The 14,163-nt window shown below is 38.2% G+C and overlaps 1 protein-coding gene across 1 annotated transcript in view; it reads left to right on the forward strand.

Moving 5' to 3' along the window:
- LOC126199248 (DNA polymerase theta-like) overlaps positions 1-14,163 on the forward strand; it is a 363,755-nt gene that overhangs the window by 57,856 nt on the left and 291,736 nt on the right. Inside the window, exon 4 of the mRNA XM_049936047.1 lies at positions 12,131-12,255. Within this exon, the coding sequence (XP_049792004.1) occupies positions 12,131-12,255 (125 nt within the window). The remainder of the gene's footprint in view (positions 1-12,130; positions 12,256-14,163) is intronic.

Below are 14,163 nucleotides of genomic sequence, written 5' to 3' on the forward strand. Positions count from 1 at the left end.
TGGTGCCTGCCTGAAAGAAAGTGATTGAAAGAGGTAATGAGTAATGAATCCACAAAAGTGCCTCTGCGTGTGCTGTAACTAATCTAATCTTGTCCTCCCAATCCCCATATGAACGATAAGTAGCGGGTTCCGGATTATTCATAGATTAATCATTTAAAACTGATTCTTAACAATTCGTATGTAGGCTTACTCAAGATAGTTTGCGTCAGTCTTAAAGCATCTGCCAGTTCAGTTTCTTCAGTCCTTCACAGGTCAAAGAAACCTGTGACCTTCTGGGTATACATTCAGCATCCTTGTTAATCATATACGATAGGCCCTCACACACTTGAGCAATATTATAGGATAGGTCATACGAGTGACTTGGAAAAAATTTCCATTGCAGACTGGTTGCAGTTCCTCTGTATTCTTCCTTTAAACTGAAGTCTGCCACCTGCTTCAAGATCGTACCATATCATATACGTACAAAGTGTTACACCCAGTTATATCTATGAGGACTGGAATTTTGATAGTGGCAACTATTTATTTACACCTTATACAAAATAGATACATGTTTCAAAGTTTTACTGTTCTTCACAGTAGTCACCAGCATTGTGTATAACCCATTGCCAGCAATATGGAAATCATAGGGAGTCCTGAGTAGTGCCAGTAGTTTTGATAGTTCCAGTGGAGTGGTCTATTGCTCAACAAGTCTCTGTAGCAGTACTAAGGCGAGTGCTGTGAATTGTTCCCTTCAATTTAGGACTCAAGTTTAAGTCACAAGAACTAAAGTCCTTCGAGTATGCTGGGTGGTACAGCATTTCCAAGCTCCATCAGAACTTGTATGGTATGTCTCTGAGGATTGTCCTGCAAAATAATGGGTGGGCTCTGTTTCTTTCCTAAGCTGATAGCATGCTGTGTTTTAAAAATGAACTGCTCAGAGAAAGAAATGGCAACACTTTTTCAGGAGCCACCTATCATTTTGCACGACAATGCTTGAGCACTTGTGGCACAAATTGTAACTGATTTGCTTAATCGATGAAGTTGTGAAGTGCTGTACCACCTGCCATACTCCCTGGATGTAATCTCTTGATTCCTTAACTGAACAAAGAATTTCATGGCATTTGCTTCAGAACTGTTAGAGATTTGTTGGACTATAAATTACTTCACTTGAACTGTCCATACAACTGGCACTACTAAAGGTATTCTGCTGGCAACAAGTTATACACAATGTTGCAGACTGCTCTGAAGTACAGTAAAACTGCGTATTGTTTGGCATGGGGGAAGTAACTCTGTTCAACTTACATTACATTTGAGTTCCCCAGCGCCACTGTCATTAATATCTATGTCATTCATCTTTGCAGTAGTGTGAGAATTAAATTGGGGCAATACTCTGGGATTTTCTTGTGGGAGTCACATACATGGAGAAAAATCATAACTGTAAAGCAAGCAGTTTTTGGTATTGTAGAAATAGAAAACTTACTTCTGTCCTTGACATGGTTAAAATGTGATTAATTTGTTTTTCTTTGATTTTTGGGTATGTACTATCATGGAAATTCATCTTAACTGATTTTCGAATGGGATTGGTACAGAGGGGCAGAGCACTGGGTTAGGTGACCTGACATGTGAAGCTGATTGGCTGTTGAATTTTTCAGCCAATGAGAGAAGTGATCTTTTGCATGCTTTGGTACAGGGAGAAGAATTTCCTGCATGTGTTGAGAGGAGTTTGTCACAACCTCACATGATGAGAGGTCATATAGCCTGGAACTACGTATTTTAATTGAAAATGTGTAATTGTGATCCTTTGCAGAAATATGATTTTTGATGAAAATTGAAGTTCTTCCATAGGGTGTGGTGTGCTGTATAGAGGGTATGGTGTGCTGTACAGAGATAACCATGAACTTTCAGAGTCCAGCGGTGATGACCTGCATAGTCTTTGAGTGAGCATTCAAAACTATTAAGCACAGTGTATTTTTGATAAACTCTTTGATCCTGTGGACTTGGTAACAATTGTGTGTATACAAAGTGACAATATAGGACACACGTTTTAATGGTAATATTTTTCTTCGTTTAGTAGCTGTAGCCAGGCCTGATACAATTAACTAACTTTCACAGTGTAATAGTTAAATATATCTATGCACTCTGTTGACGTGTGTTGTCCAGCTTATTTTTTTTTTTTTACACTGAGGGATGCTATATGTTGCTTCAGTGCAGGCCATGTTTCTGCTGTACCCACTAAGTTGAGCACTTTTTATTTTAGTAGGAAGGCATAAAAATGAACCACACTGCCACGTTACTAGGTGCACAAGGTGATTCTTCCTCTCTCTTGCTGCCATTTTCGTAAGGGATACCATTGTTCGCCATATGTTTTAACTGCCAATGATTAATAGATCCCTACACTGTTTCAGCGGAAGACAGCAGTTGACATTTGGTGGTTAAAGGGATGGGTGCATATTCTTAGTTCTCCCTGGTCCCTGCCTCCCCTCTACAGGGTCCCTAGGCTTACAATTGATATGCCATTCTCATTCAAGTGGATAATTGGTAATAGATCCTCAAGTTCTTTCAGGGGAAGTAGTATCCATTGTAGTTAATAGTACTTTGAGGTACATTTGATATCTGTGCCACACGGCTATTGGTGTTTCATTTGTAGCGGCTTCCAATCACTTGATAGCACTCAGTGGTTTCCAACTGCTCGCAACATCAACAGCAACTAAATCCTCTCATACCCTAGAAAAGCAGTCACAGTGGGTCCGTGTTATAACTGCTGCAATGTTTATCAGAACACTAAACGATTAATTTTAAATAAGCCTTGGTGATGTAGTTTTATTTGAATATCTGTAACAAATACACTACAGGAATTGCAAGTTTCCATTAAGATATGAAGTAAAATATCCCAGAAAGTGGGTATTTTAAATAATGAAAGAAAAAACCTGGTAAAAGGTACAGATTGGTCGAAAATAACTTTGTCTTTTGAACTTTTGTTGAGTTTATGCTTGTTAACAGACTCATGTAATAATATCAATGCAAAAATCAAATGTATGGCAAATCTGGGCAATATACACTGTTATTGAAGGGGGATCACAAATGGAACATGAAATGACAGCTATAATACATACAAAACACAATTTACAGCATTGCAGTTTTATTCACAAGTGCATAATTTTACATTATGATCATGTAATTTCGAGCTTTGCCTTCATACAAACAGGAAAGTGAGCAAAAAAAGTGGAAATTATGTACTAATCATGATAGTACCTACACAGCAATGATAGGGAAACATTTTTTAGAATAGACATAGCTGTCAAAGTTTACAGAATACACGACTATAGTGCACAGTTTACTACAAAATAAGTTATATGTAACAGTGCCCAAAAGTCACAAAATATACCTTGTATTACATAAACACACATTGAAATGAGTGAATGATTGGTTTTGAATGACAATACCATCACTAAAAATTTCTGGGAACTACAAGTTGGTTTTTCTGTTGATGATGTAGTACACTTACAATCCTGGTCCACGTTGGAACACCCATGCCAGAGTACTGTAGTGCGCCAATAGTGGAGCTATAACAAAATGACTCAGTTCATCAATAAAATGGAGATGGGTTGCACATTTTTTGTGGCTTCTCTAGTGCACACTATTAACACTGTAAAACAGGAATTTCAGTCTATACCACAACTGCTAGATATGTACTTGCAAACAAACAACAACATTAATTACATAAGTTATTCTTTTTTTAGGTGGCGATTAATACTGTATAACTATCGCTTGTAAGCTTAGTCGCAAGAGAAGAAAGTGGCAGACTTTGGCTCATTGACAGAATACTGTAAAATGCAGTCATTGTACAAATGCTTACAATACACTTGTGCAATCCATCCTAAAATATTTCTCAAGTATTTGGGACGGGACCTGTATCAGATATGACCAACAGTGGTTATTGAACCTAAACAAAGAAGGGCAGCACTGATGATCACGGATTTGTTTGACACATGGGAGAGTGTCACAGAAGTGTTGAAAAAATATAGATTATGAAAAGGAAAGTTGGCAATTCACTACATAGCGGAGATGCTGACTCACAGTAGGCACAACAAAAAAACTGTCAAAGTATAAGCTTTTGGCCAACAAAGCCTTTGTCAAACATACACGCAAAAGTACGCGCACGCAAATGCATCTCATACACAAGACTGCAGCCTCTAATAGCTGAAGCCACACTGCCATCAACAGCAGCATTGCATGGTGGGAGTGGCAAGTGGGTGGAGGTGAGGAGGAGGCTGGGGTGGGGAGGGAGAGGGACAGCAGGGTAGGTGTGGGGGACAGCAAAGTGCTGCTGGGAAGCACGCAAGGACGAGGTGGAGAGGGGGTAGGGCAGCTAGATGCAGTCTGGAGGTTAGGACGGTGGGCAGGGGAGAGGGTGTGTGTGTGTGGGGAGGGGGGGGGGGTTAGCAGAAAAGGAGAGAAGTAAAAAGACTGGGTGTGTTGGTGGAATGAGGGCTGAGATGAGAACAGGGAAGGGGTTGGATGGTTGGGGAAAATTAGGCCAAGATGGTTATGGAAACACAGAACACATTACAGGGAGAGTACCCACCTGTGCAATGCAGAAAAGCTGATGTTGGTGGGAAGGATCCATATGGCACAGGCTGTGAAGCAGTCATTGAAATGAAGGCTGTCGTGTTGGGCAGTGTGCTCATCCTTCTTTTAATGACATACTTCACAGCATGTGCCATATGGATCCTTCCCACCATCACCAGCTTTTCTGAATTGCACAGATGGGAACTCTCCCTGCAGTATATCCTACATTTCCATAACCCTCCTGTCCTCAACCTTCGTTAGTCATTTTTCTCATCCATCCAACCCCTTTCCAGTTCCCATTCCAGCACTACACAGCCCACATTCCACCATCACACTCAGTCTTTTTACTTATCTACTTTGCTATGCCCCACCACCTCTCCCGTGACCTCTGTCTAACATCCTGACTGCACATAGCTGCCTCACCCTCTCTCCACCTTGTCCATGTGCACTCCCCAACAGCACTTTGCCGTCTCCCACCCCTACCCTGCTATCCCTACCCCACCCTGTCGCAGCCTCCTTGTCCCCACTCAGTTGCCTCTCCCATCACGCACTGCTGCTGTTGCTCGCAGTGTGACTGCAGCTGTGTGTGTGTGTGTGTGTGTGTGTGTGTGTGTGTGTGTGTGTGTCAACTTCAACAAAAGCCTTGTTGGCCGACAGTCTTTTTATTCTACTTACAAAGTTGTTCCAAGAACCATTATTAAGTGAGGAGTCTAGAAATGCACAACACTTCTCTATGTATTGCTCCTGTAGGAACCCTAAAGATGGGATTAAAGTAATTATAGTGCACATAGTGAAATTTAAGCAGTCATTCTTGGACACTTCTTAAGTTACCGTAATGGGAAGAAACTCTAATATGTAGTTCAGTGGGGAATACCTTGTGCACTGCACTTCACTGCAGTCTACTGAGTATTTATGTAGTTGTAGATGTGAACATTCTTGTGACAGTTTATAAATTTTTGAGTTTAGAATTAAAATCTTGTACAGTGTTAACAGAAATCAGTTTTTATTTCTGTACAGTATAATGAACAGAACTTGATTTAAGAACATGCAGCCACATAAAAATATTCACTATTTTGTCATATAATTAGCTTACTGTCTACACAACTACTTCTCGTATACTTTTGGTCATATTTTTTAGTTAAATATGACATCAGCTATGTAGGCCTGTACATTCCATAATTTTATGGAAGGCTTAAGTAATGCCTGACAGGACAACAAATCTAAAGGATTGCCAAAGCTGCTGTTTCAGTCAAAAGTACACTGGCTTATGTGTTGTAAAACATTACTAGCAGACAATTTATGTTGTACATAAGAGTGTAATAAATGTCAAATATGCAGAGCACATACAGTGTTGACTCCTACAGCTGCGACGGAGGTACTCCGTAGGGCAATGAAGAGTTGGATTTTCATCTGCATAGATCAATAGGGTTAATAATGCCTCCAAGATGTAAATTGGAGACAAACATATTGTGAAACAATGTCAATCCCATATACAATCTGTTAAACAATGAAATCTCAGCAATTTTTGAAAGTGCCTCTTCAAAAAGAGTTTGAAGGAACTCAATGAAACCAAAAAAGCCTTGGGTCACAAAGTAGATAAGTATATCTTTCTAACAAAAATGTGAACTCTGTTGCATAAAAATTCATGTAGCCCTGCTCAAATAAACCATTATAAAAGTACTACATAATATTAATCAAAGTAATCAAACTATGAAAAGTTCATATTTTATCTCCAGAATCGACCAATAAAATCAAAATAGTCTGGAACATATTAAGAAATGAGACAGGTACAAACAATACCAGTAAAACCAAAACATTGTTTTAATCATTGATGATAAACATATAAGAAACCAAGAGATAATTGCAAAAATCTTCAGTGACCATTTTTAAAGTGCTACTGAGAAAATAGGCTGCAGTGGATCCTTAGAAATTGCCATGGAAATATTAAAACACAATTTCCCTAACCCTGTAAGTGACATAAGTGAATCCTCCATAACTAGAAATGAAGTAAAGAAAACCTTTACCTCTTTAAAAATCAAGAGATCATCAGGTGCAGGTAATATTCCATGTAAACTTCTAGAAGCCTGCTCAGATCAATAATGCAAAGTTCTGGCTCACATATTTAATTCTTCTGTGAATGTGGGTGTCTTCCAGACACAATTAACTGTGCTACAGTGAAGCCTCTTGACAAAAAGGGAGACACAGCAAAAATCGCAAATTATTGTGCCACTTTCTATTGATCAGATTTGCGAAAGTCCTTGAGAAAATACTTTATGGCATTATTGCGAGGCACCTTGAAAAATTTGTTATCAGTGAAACAGTTTGATGTTCGAAATGGCATGTTCACAACTAAAGCTGTATTCCAAATTCTTAGGCCTTCACTTAGATAGCATGGTTAATTGGGAATACCGTGTCCTCCAGACCATAAAAAGGCTGCTCACAGCTAATTTTGCCATGAGTGTCACGAAATCCACTTAATTTGGGTTTTTTCACACTCTTATATTCTATCGATTTATTTTTTTGGAGGAAAATCAACCGACATTAAGGAAAATTCTGTTTCTACAGGAAGAGGTTGTCCGAATTATGTGGAGAGATTATGGTTGGATGTGGAGTATAGTATTGTGTATGTGGCTGTTTGTTTTCTAAAAATGTTAAATGTATGTTTGCCATTTTCTTTTATTATTGTTATGTCAAGATAATACAATTAAACATTCCACATCTAATCATCCTCACAACCAGAAGCTTGCAGCACTAAGACATATGTTATATAGAGTAAACAGGATCCCACACAACAAGAGAAACTGTGAAGCAGGAATGAGTACAATCATACAAATAGCTAGAAACAATGGGTATGGCACACATGTACTACACAGACTCAGTCAAAAAATAAAAACGCAAACACAACACTTCCAGAATTCAAGATAACTCACAAGCTGTAAACTCACAAACACACACAATGACATCATTACACAGAAAAGAAGCAGATGGAACACTATGACTTACACACACAAATTAAATCACAGAGTGGCAAACATACTGAAGAGAGAGGGCTTCCAAATAGCATATAAGACTGGACAAACCCTCCAATTGCACCTAAGCCAACGAGCTACCAAGAGAGATAAATTCTAGGCATCAGGATTATTATAAACGTGAATGTCAAAGTTGTGATGCAATATATATAGGCATGACATGCAGGAATTTTAAAACATGGTACGAAGAACATATCAGGTGCTGGAAGTACGAAACAAACCATTCCACATTTTCAGAACATTTAAAACACCATAACCACCATCCTACAAACATGGAACAAGAAATGGAAATAATGAGAATAAACAACCGTGACAAATGCCTACACTTAATGAAAGAAATGATAAGATAAAATAATCCCTTTTGCTCAAGCAGGAATAACCCCCCCCTCTCTCCCCCCTCTCTCCCCCCCTCTCTCCCCATCTCCCCCCATCTCTCTCCCCATCTCTCCCCCTCCCTCCCTCCCTGCCCCTGCCCCTGCCCTTCCCTACTTCTTCTGTGCAAACACACACACACACACACACACACACACACACACACACACACAGACAGAGAGAGAGAGAAAGCGCACCAAAACACACTCTAACACCCACATACACATATGCCTACACAAACAGATATCTCAAAAAATAGATCCGAAAGTTGGCAATAACGTATGATAGTCGGCAACACAAACCGAAACATTGCATCAAAACAAGTGTTGTATTCCCAGTGCTGTGAAATGTGAAAAACAAAAACCACAAGTGGCAATTACAAGAAGAGGAACAGCACCAAAAGTGGAACAGAAACATAATACGTAAAAAATTGTCCATGCAGCCTGGAAGCAGAATTTAAAATATATTAGTAAGTCATAGAAAAAAACCAACCACCAGAAGCCGGCCGCGGTGGCCGAGTGGTTCTAGGCGCTCCAGTTCGGAACCGCGCGACTGCTACGGTCGCAGGTTCGAATCCTGCCTCAGGCATGGATGTGTGTGATGTCCTTAGGTTAGTTAGGTTTAAGTAGTTCTAAGTTCTAGAGGACAGATGACCTCAGATGTTAAGTCCCATAGTGCTCAGAGCCATTTGAACTAACCACCAGAACTGTTTATAACCTATAGGTACAATGCCCCAAAATGTAACCTAAATAGTAAAAATATATACATTTTCCATCCCACTGAAGATGCCTTGCAGAGAATAAAGGCAAAACACGTACTCGTATGGCATGAAAATTGTATTTCATTTAGTTGTAGTTAAACAGTCAAGAAGTAAAAATTATCAATATACCATAATATTACACGCAACTGAGGAAGACAGGACTACAAAAGTTGAAGATGTTAAAAATATTTAATTCATTGCCACATATCATCAAAGGTCTATGTAGTAACAGTGCATAATTTAACAATGAAATAAAGGTGTATTGGTAAAACTTTTTATTCATTAAATGAATGCAGACTTTTTATGAATATATTTTTATTGTTTGTTATGTATTGTAGTACAAAATTTGCTAGTCGTTGTATGATGGCTATTTTTTTACTTTACATACATATTTTCTAGCTTTCTGTTTTTACTTTCTGTGCAATTGTTTTTATAAATTCACTTTTCCTTCCCTTCTTATATTTTTTACGTAATTTACATTTATGTATTCTTTAACTCGTTCCACAGCCTAGCATCTCACATGCATAAAAAAAAAATGGTTCAAATGGTTCTGAGCACTATGGGACTTAACATCTGTGGTCATCAGTCCCCTAGAACTTAGAACTAATTAAACCTAACTAACCTAAGGACATCACACACATCCATGCCCGAGGCAGGATTCGAACCTGCGACCGTAGCAGTCGCGCGGTTCCGGACTGCGCGCCTAGAACCGCTAGACCACCGCGGCCGACATAAGTTATATACTTCCAATCAGTATTTCATAACTGATAGAAAAGAAAAGGCATGATACTGCACTCATAAATACTGCACAAAGACACTTAAACAACTTTTGTCAGGCTTCCATATTTACTTTACAAGCACAACCTATTTCAAATTTGTAAAGTTGATGTACTTGTTGAAATGAGAGCACAGAGTTCAATAGTGACTGTTTTATATACTTCTTAATTGTTAGATTCCAAACCAAATCTCACACTCTTTACATACAAGCATTTATTGTATTTTGTGACTGTTGAAGTTGACTGTAAAACCTCATAAATTATACATGATGTATTTGCTAGTAGACACATTTCTTCTGACAGTAGGAGCTTTCAAAAATATAATGTAATTGGATAGATAAAAAATCTACTCACAAAGTGGCAGCCGGAGAACACACTTATGAAAGTACGGTATACAGATTTGCAAGAAGTCCCCAGAATTGAATATTGAACTTGTGATGGTTCTGTAACCAAAGATTGGTGGGATTTCTATGCCTTAATAGATGTAGCTGGCTTTTGGTTGGAGGTATACAGTATAGACAAATGTAATTACAGTATCACCGACAGCTTTTATTTTGTAAAAGTAATATCTTTCTTGTATGGCAGAAACCTTTATGACATTAGACTGTCAAATTATGCACACTGCCTGTAATTATGCTACAAATTGACACCAGCTCTTGTGAGTAGGTATCAGTATAACAGATCTCAAGAAACCTAATGTAGAATTGAATGCTCTATGCCACATTAGCTTCCTTAGGTTCTTGAATTTTTATCTTATGTGTAAACACATTTATGTGTGTTTATAAACATATTTAAGTCCTGTTTCAACATTCTGGCCGTTAATGAAAGGCTCAGATATTTCAAATGAAAAGCTGTTAGAAGATTATTTTGATTTCTGTGAGCTGTCAGACCAGTTGTTACCATGACCTCCTATTTCATGACAAGTAACTTGTCGTGTGGATGGTCTATTAACATTCTTTTACCACAATACAACAGCTTTTCACTGGATGGCCCTGTATTGAAGTGTATGCTGTCTCTAGTAATCATGGTATACCAATTGTGTTCTCTTTCGTCCATTATAGATTCTGAATAGTGGGCTTCTCTCTCATGATTTTTTTCTGATTCGTCCAGGATTTTCCATTCTTGCATTAATTTGGTTAAATTATTTATTGTGTTCTGCTACCAGTGTCGGTGTATGTTTTTAATTCATTCATTAAGTAAAATGTGTATAAATTTCTAAGGGACCAAACTGCTGAGGTCATTGGTCCCTAGACTTATACACTACTTAAACTAACTTATCCTAACAGCAGCACACACCCATGTCCGAGGGAGGACTCAAACCTCTGGCAGGAGGGGCCGCACAATCTGCGGTAGGGTGCCTCAGACCGCGCAGCCACTCCGTGCAGCCATAAGTAAAAACCTTTGATTTGTAGAGAGTAGATTAAATAATTAACACAACATACCAACTGATCCCAAAATGTCATCATGTGCTCAACACAGCCTATCAGCAAGCTGTAGCTCAACACCACAACAGCAACAACAGACATAACTTTCTTGCCATTTTCCCCACAAGAAGTGATTGTGTCAAGATTATGTTAGACATAGGTTGCAAGTTGTTTTATAGTTAGTTAGATTATTTCAGTAACATTTGGTTTCATGTGCACACAATTAAAAGAAACACATGATAATGAGCAAAACATGCTGAAAATGTCTAGTAATGTATTAAATTAAGAAAAAAATGAATAATGTGACTTGTAATATAACAAAAGAAATAATTTATACGTAAGAGTCATGGTACCAACATTTACCCACTATGGCACAGTCAATTAATCTTGGTTACTTTACAAAATATGGATTGTTTGAATTAGTTGATTCTTTGGTAACTGTTCATTCCACTATGTCCACATCTTGACCAGATATGGATGTACTATTATATACTGACACATAAATTCTTAATGTATTAAATATTATGTTTTTGTAGTCCCCACTGTAGGATTCAAAAATCATTTATTAATACTTTGTTGAATACACTAAAACACAAAATAAATGACACTTGGTTCATAATCACTACTAATCCTGTCATTTGTACAGTACTGCAAATAAAAAGAATTGGCAGTAGCTCAACTTGAAGTAAAATGGGAGGAACAACTCTTAGGTGAGGCAGAAATTAATCACTTAGCCAAATGGTATTAGAATCCACTAAAGTAGAAGTTGATAGTGGTAGATAGACATCACTATACTAACTCCACCAGCTGACTAAGAAGTATGTTGTTCATTTTAACGTTAAGAATATGTTTAGCCTCTGTAGTTAACTTCGAAACTGGAAATTTTTTAATAGCACTGAAGCATTTTCTGTCACTACAGATCAGACGTGAAGTTGAAAATATACATGACCAGGCAATGCAATTACTTAGTGGAGAGGACATAATTTTGTCTCCTATTTTTTCAAAGAACAAGGCTAAAATTTAACAACTTATAAATTTTATAGTGAGTGCATAGATGTTTTATACTCTTTGTTGAGCTATCCAGTTTTTCACTGAGTCCAAGACACCCTAATACTCAATGGACACACCCAGCTGATATGTATGTTACTTCAGCTGTTATATCTAAACAAACATTGGTTTTATGTACGTAGTGTATTGTGTAAGACTTTCATTATTTTGCAGGACTTACTGGGCAGCTCTGGTGTGAGAGTGGAAGGACTCATGGGCTCACATCGAATTTTTGGAGGCTTTAAAAAAATACAGATTGCCATCTGCACCATAGAAAAGGCAAATAGCTTGATTAACAGGTCAGTATTTTTTTAATATCTCATGAAAAGTTTACAGATAGTTATTTTTTTAATTAGTTGATCTAAATCTTAAAAAAATACATAAATTAATTTTATCAAAAACAATTCATTCATCCTATGACTGGTTGTGTCAGTAAAATTCTGGTAATTTTTTGGAGAATGGAGTTATTTGTGTATTTATTAATTTACTTGTGTATTCATCCATGGATCATCTCATGATGATATAGAATCTGGCATGTAATACAATGAAAATAAATAGCTCAAAACATGTGATTTTGGTATTTAACAAGGAAGAAAACATTGAAGGTGTAGCTGTTAAGTTGGGAACACATGGTTCAGGTAATGTCTGACACTTGCACTCACAGTTTGCTAAGGCAACAGCAGGAGATTGCACTGTAGGGATATGGAATGTTCACAGTGTGACTATGTGGTTACATTCCTGAAAGATTTACATCTCACTAATCTCACTTGACTTGTAGATATGCTGTTTTTTGCCTGAAATATCATCAATTACTAATTTCAAGTTTTAGTTTTTTATTGTTATCTATATATCGAAATTTGTAATGTATTAAATATTATGTTTTTGTAGTCCCCAATGTATGATTTAAAAATCATTTATTAATACACTGAAACACAAAATAAATGACACTTGGTTCATAAGAACTACTAATCCTGTCAGTTATGCAGTACTGCAAATGAAAAGAATTGGCAGTAGCTCAACTTGAAGTAAAATAGGAGGAACAACTCTTAGGTGATGCAGAAATTAATCATTTAGCCAAATGGTATTAGAATCCACTAAAGTAGAAGTTGATAGCAGTAGGTAGACATCACTGTACTAATTGTAACATGAAACAGGCCAGAGAATAACCATAGTAGTGCTGAGATGTTGTTAATACCTCAGTTAGCTATTGGATAAAGGGAGAGTAGGCTTGGGTTGCTTGGCCTTAAATTGGCTGGCTGACTGGCCCACATCATGTCCTGTTCTGAGATTCTGTGCTGCTCGCTATTTGCAGTGATATACGTGTCACGAGGAGTATCAATACTGTGGCTTCGTTCATCAATACGTCTGACAGGATTGCATGAACCCTCCCCCCTTGAATTAGCATGTAGCACGAAAACAGCTTGGGTGATTCAGAGGAGGATTATTTGAGAGCAGTCTGATGATGCCAGATGAGGTTCTAACTGGCACCTCTGGAGCACAATGCTCTGGTGTGTGTGTGGGGGGTGGGGGAGGGGGGGGGTGTTGAATTAGGAGCTGGGTGCTCATATTGCAGTGCAGAAGTGCTGTAGATCCCAGTGGCAGGAGAGCGATATTGAACTCAATGGGGACCTGCAATGGCAGCCACAAAAGAGATGGAAGACCAAATGCCCACTATCCCTGATGAGATGCTGGTAATACTGGCATGGAGGTGGCTGCTGTCACACTAGCCTCTTAGATGGCAGAGACATCTATCTGGGATATCACAACCAGAGCTAATTGCAATATGTGTCTGTACTCTCCACTAGAACTAATTGATGGCCTTGTTGTGCCGAAATTGAGTCCAAAGGTACGCACCCAAATAGGAGCACTTGCACAAGAAAATATTGCTTCTTCTTTGACCCAAGCAGGCACTGGTAGCAAAAGGCAGTGCAATGTTTGGTGGCGATGCACATGCAGCAAATCCGACAGATTGTGCCCATTGACCGGTGTCATTCTGAAAGAGGCTAGGAAGGCATTGAGAGTTGATTCAGTTATGGATGACCATGTAGCCTTTGAAATTTTGGTCTTAAAAGTGCAGACAAAACATTCCGTCAAACTGTTGGAAGTTTGACAGAAGGCACCACTCACTTTCCTGGAAAATGTGTTGCCCAAATAGATGATTTAAATCTATGGGATGGCTGTATTACCTTTTTTTTTTTTTTTTTCAT

This window comes from Schistocerca nitens, chromosome 1 (genome assembly GCF_023898315.1).
Source record: "Schistocerca nitens isolate TAMUIC-IGC-003100 chromosome 1, iqSchNite1.1, whole genome shotgun sequence".
Lineage (NCBI taxonomy): Eukaryota > Metazoa > Arthropoda > Insecta > Orthoptera > Acrididae > Schistocerca > Schistocerca nitens.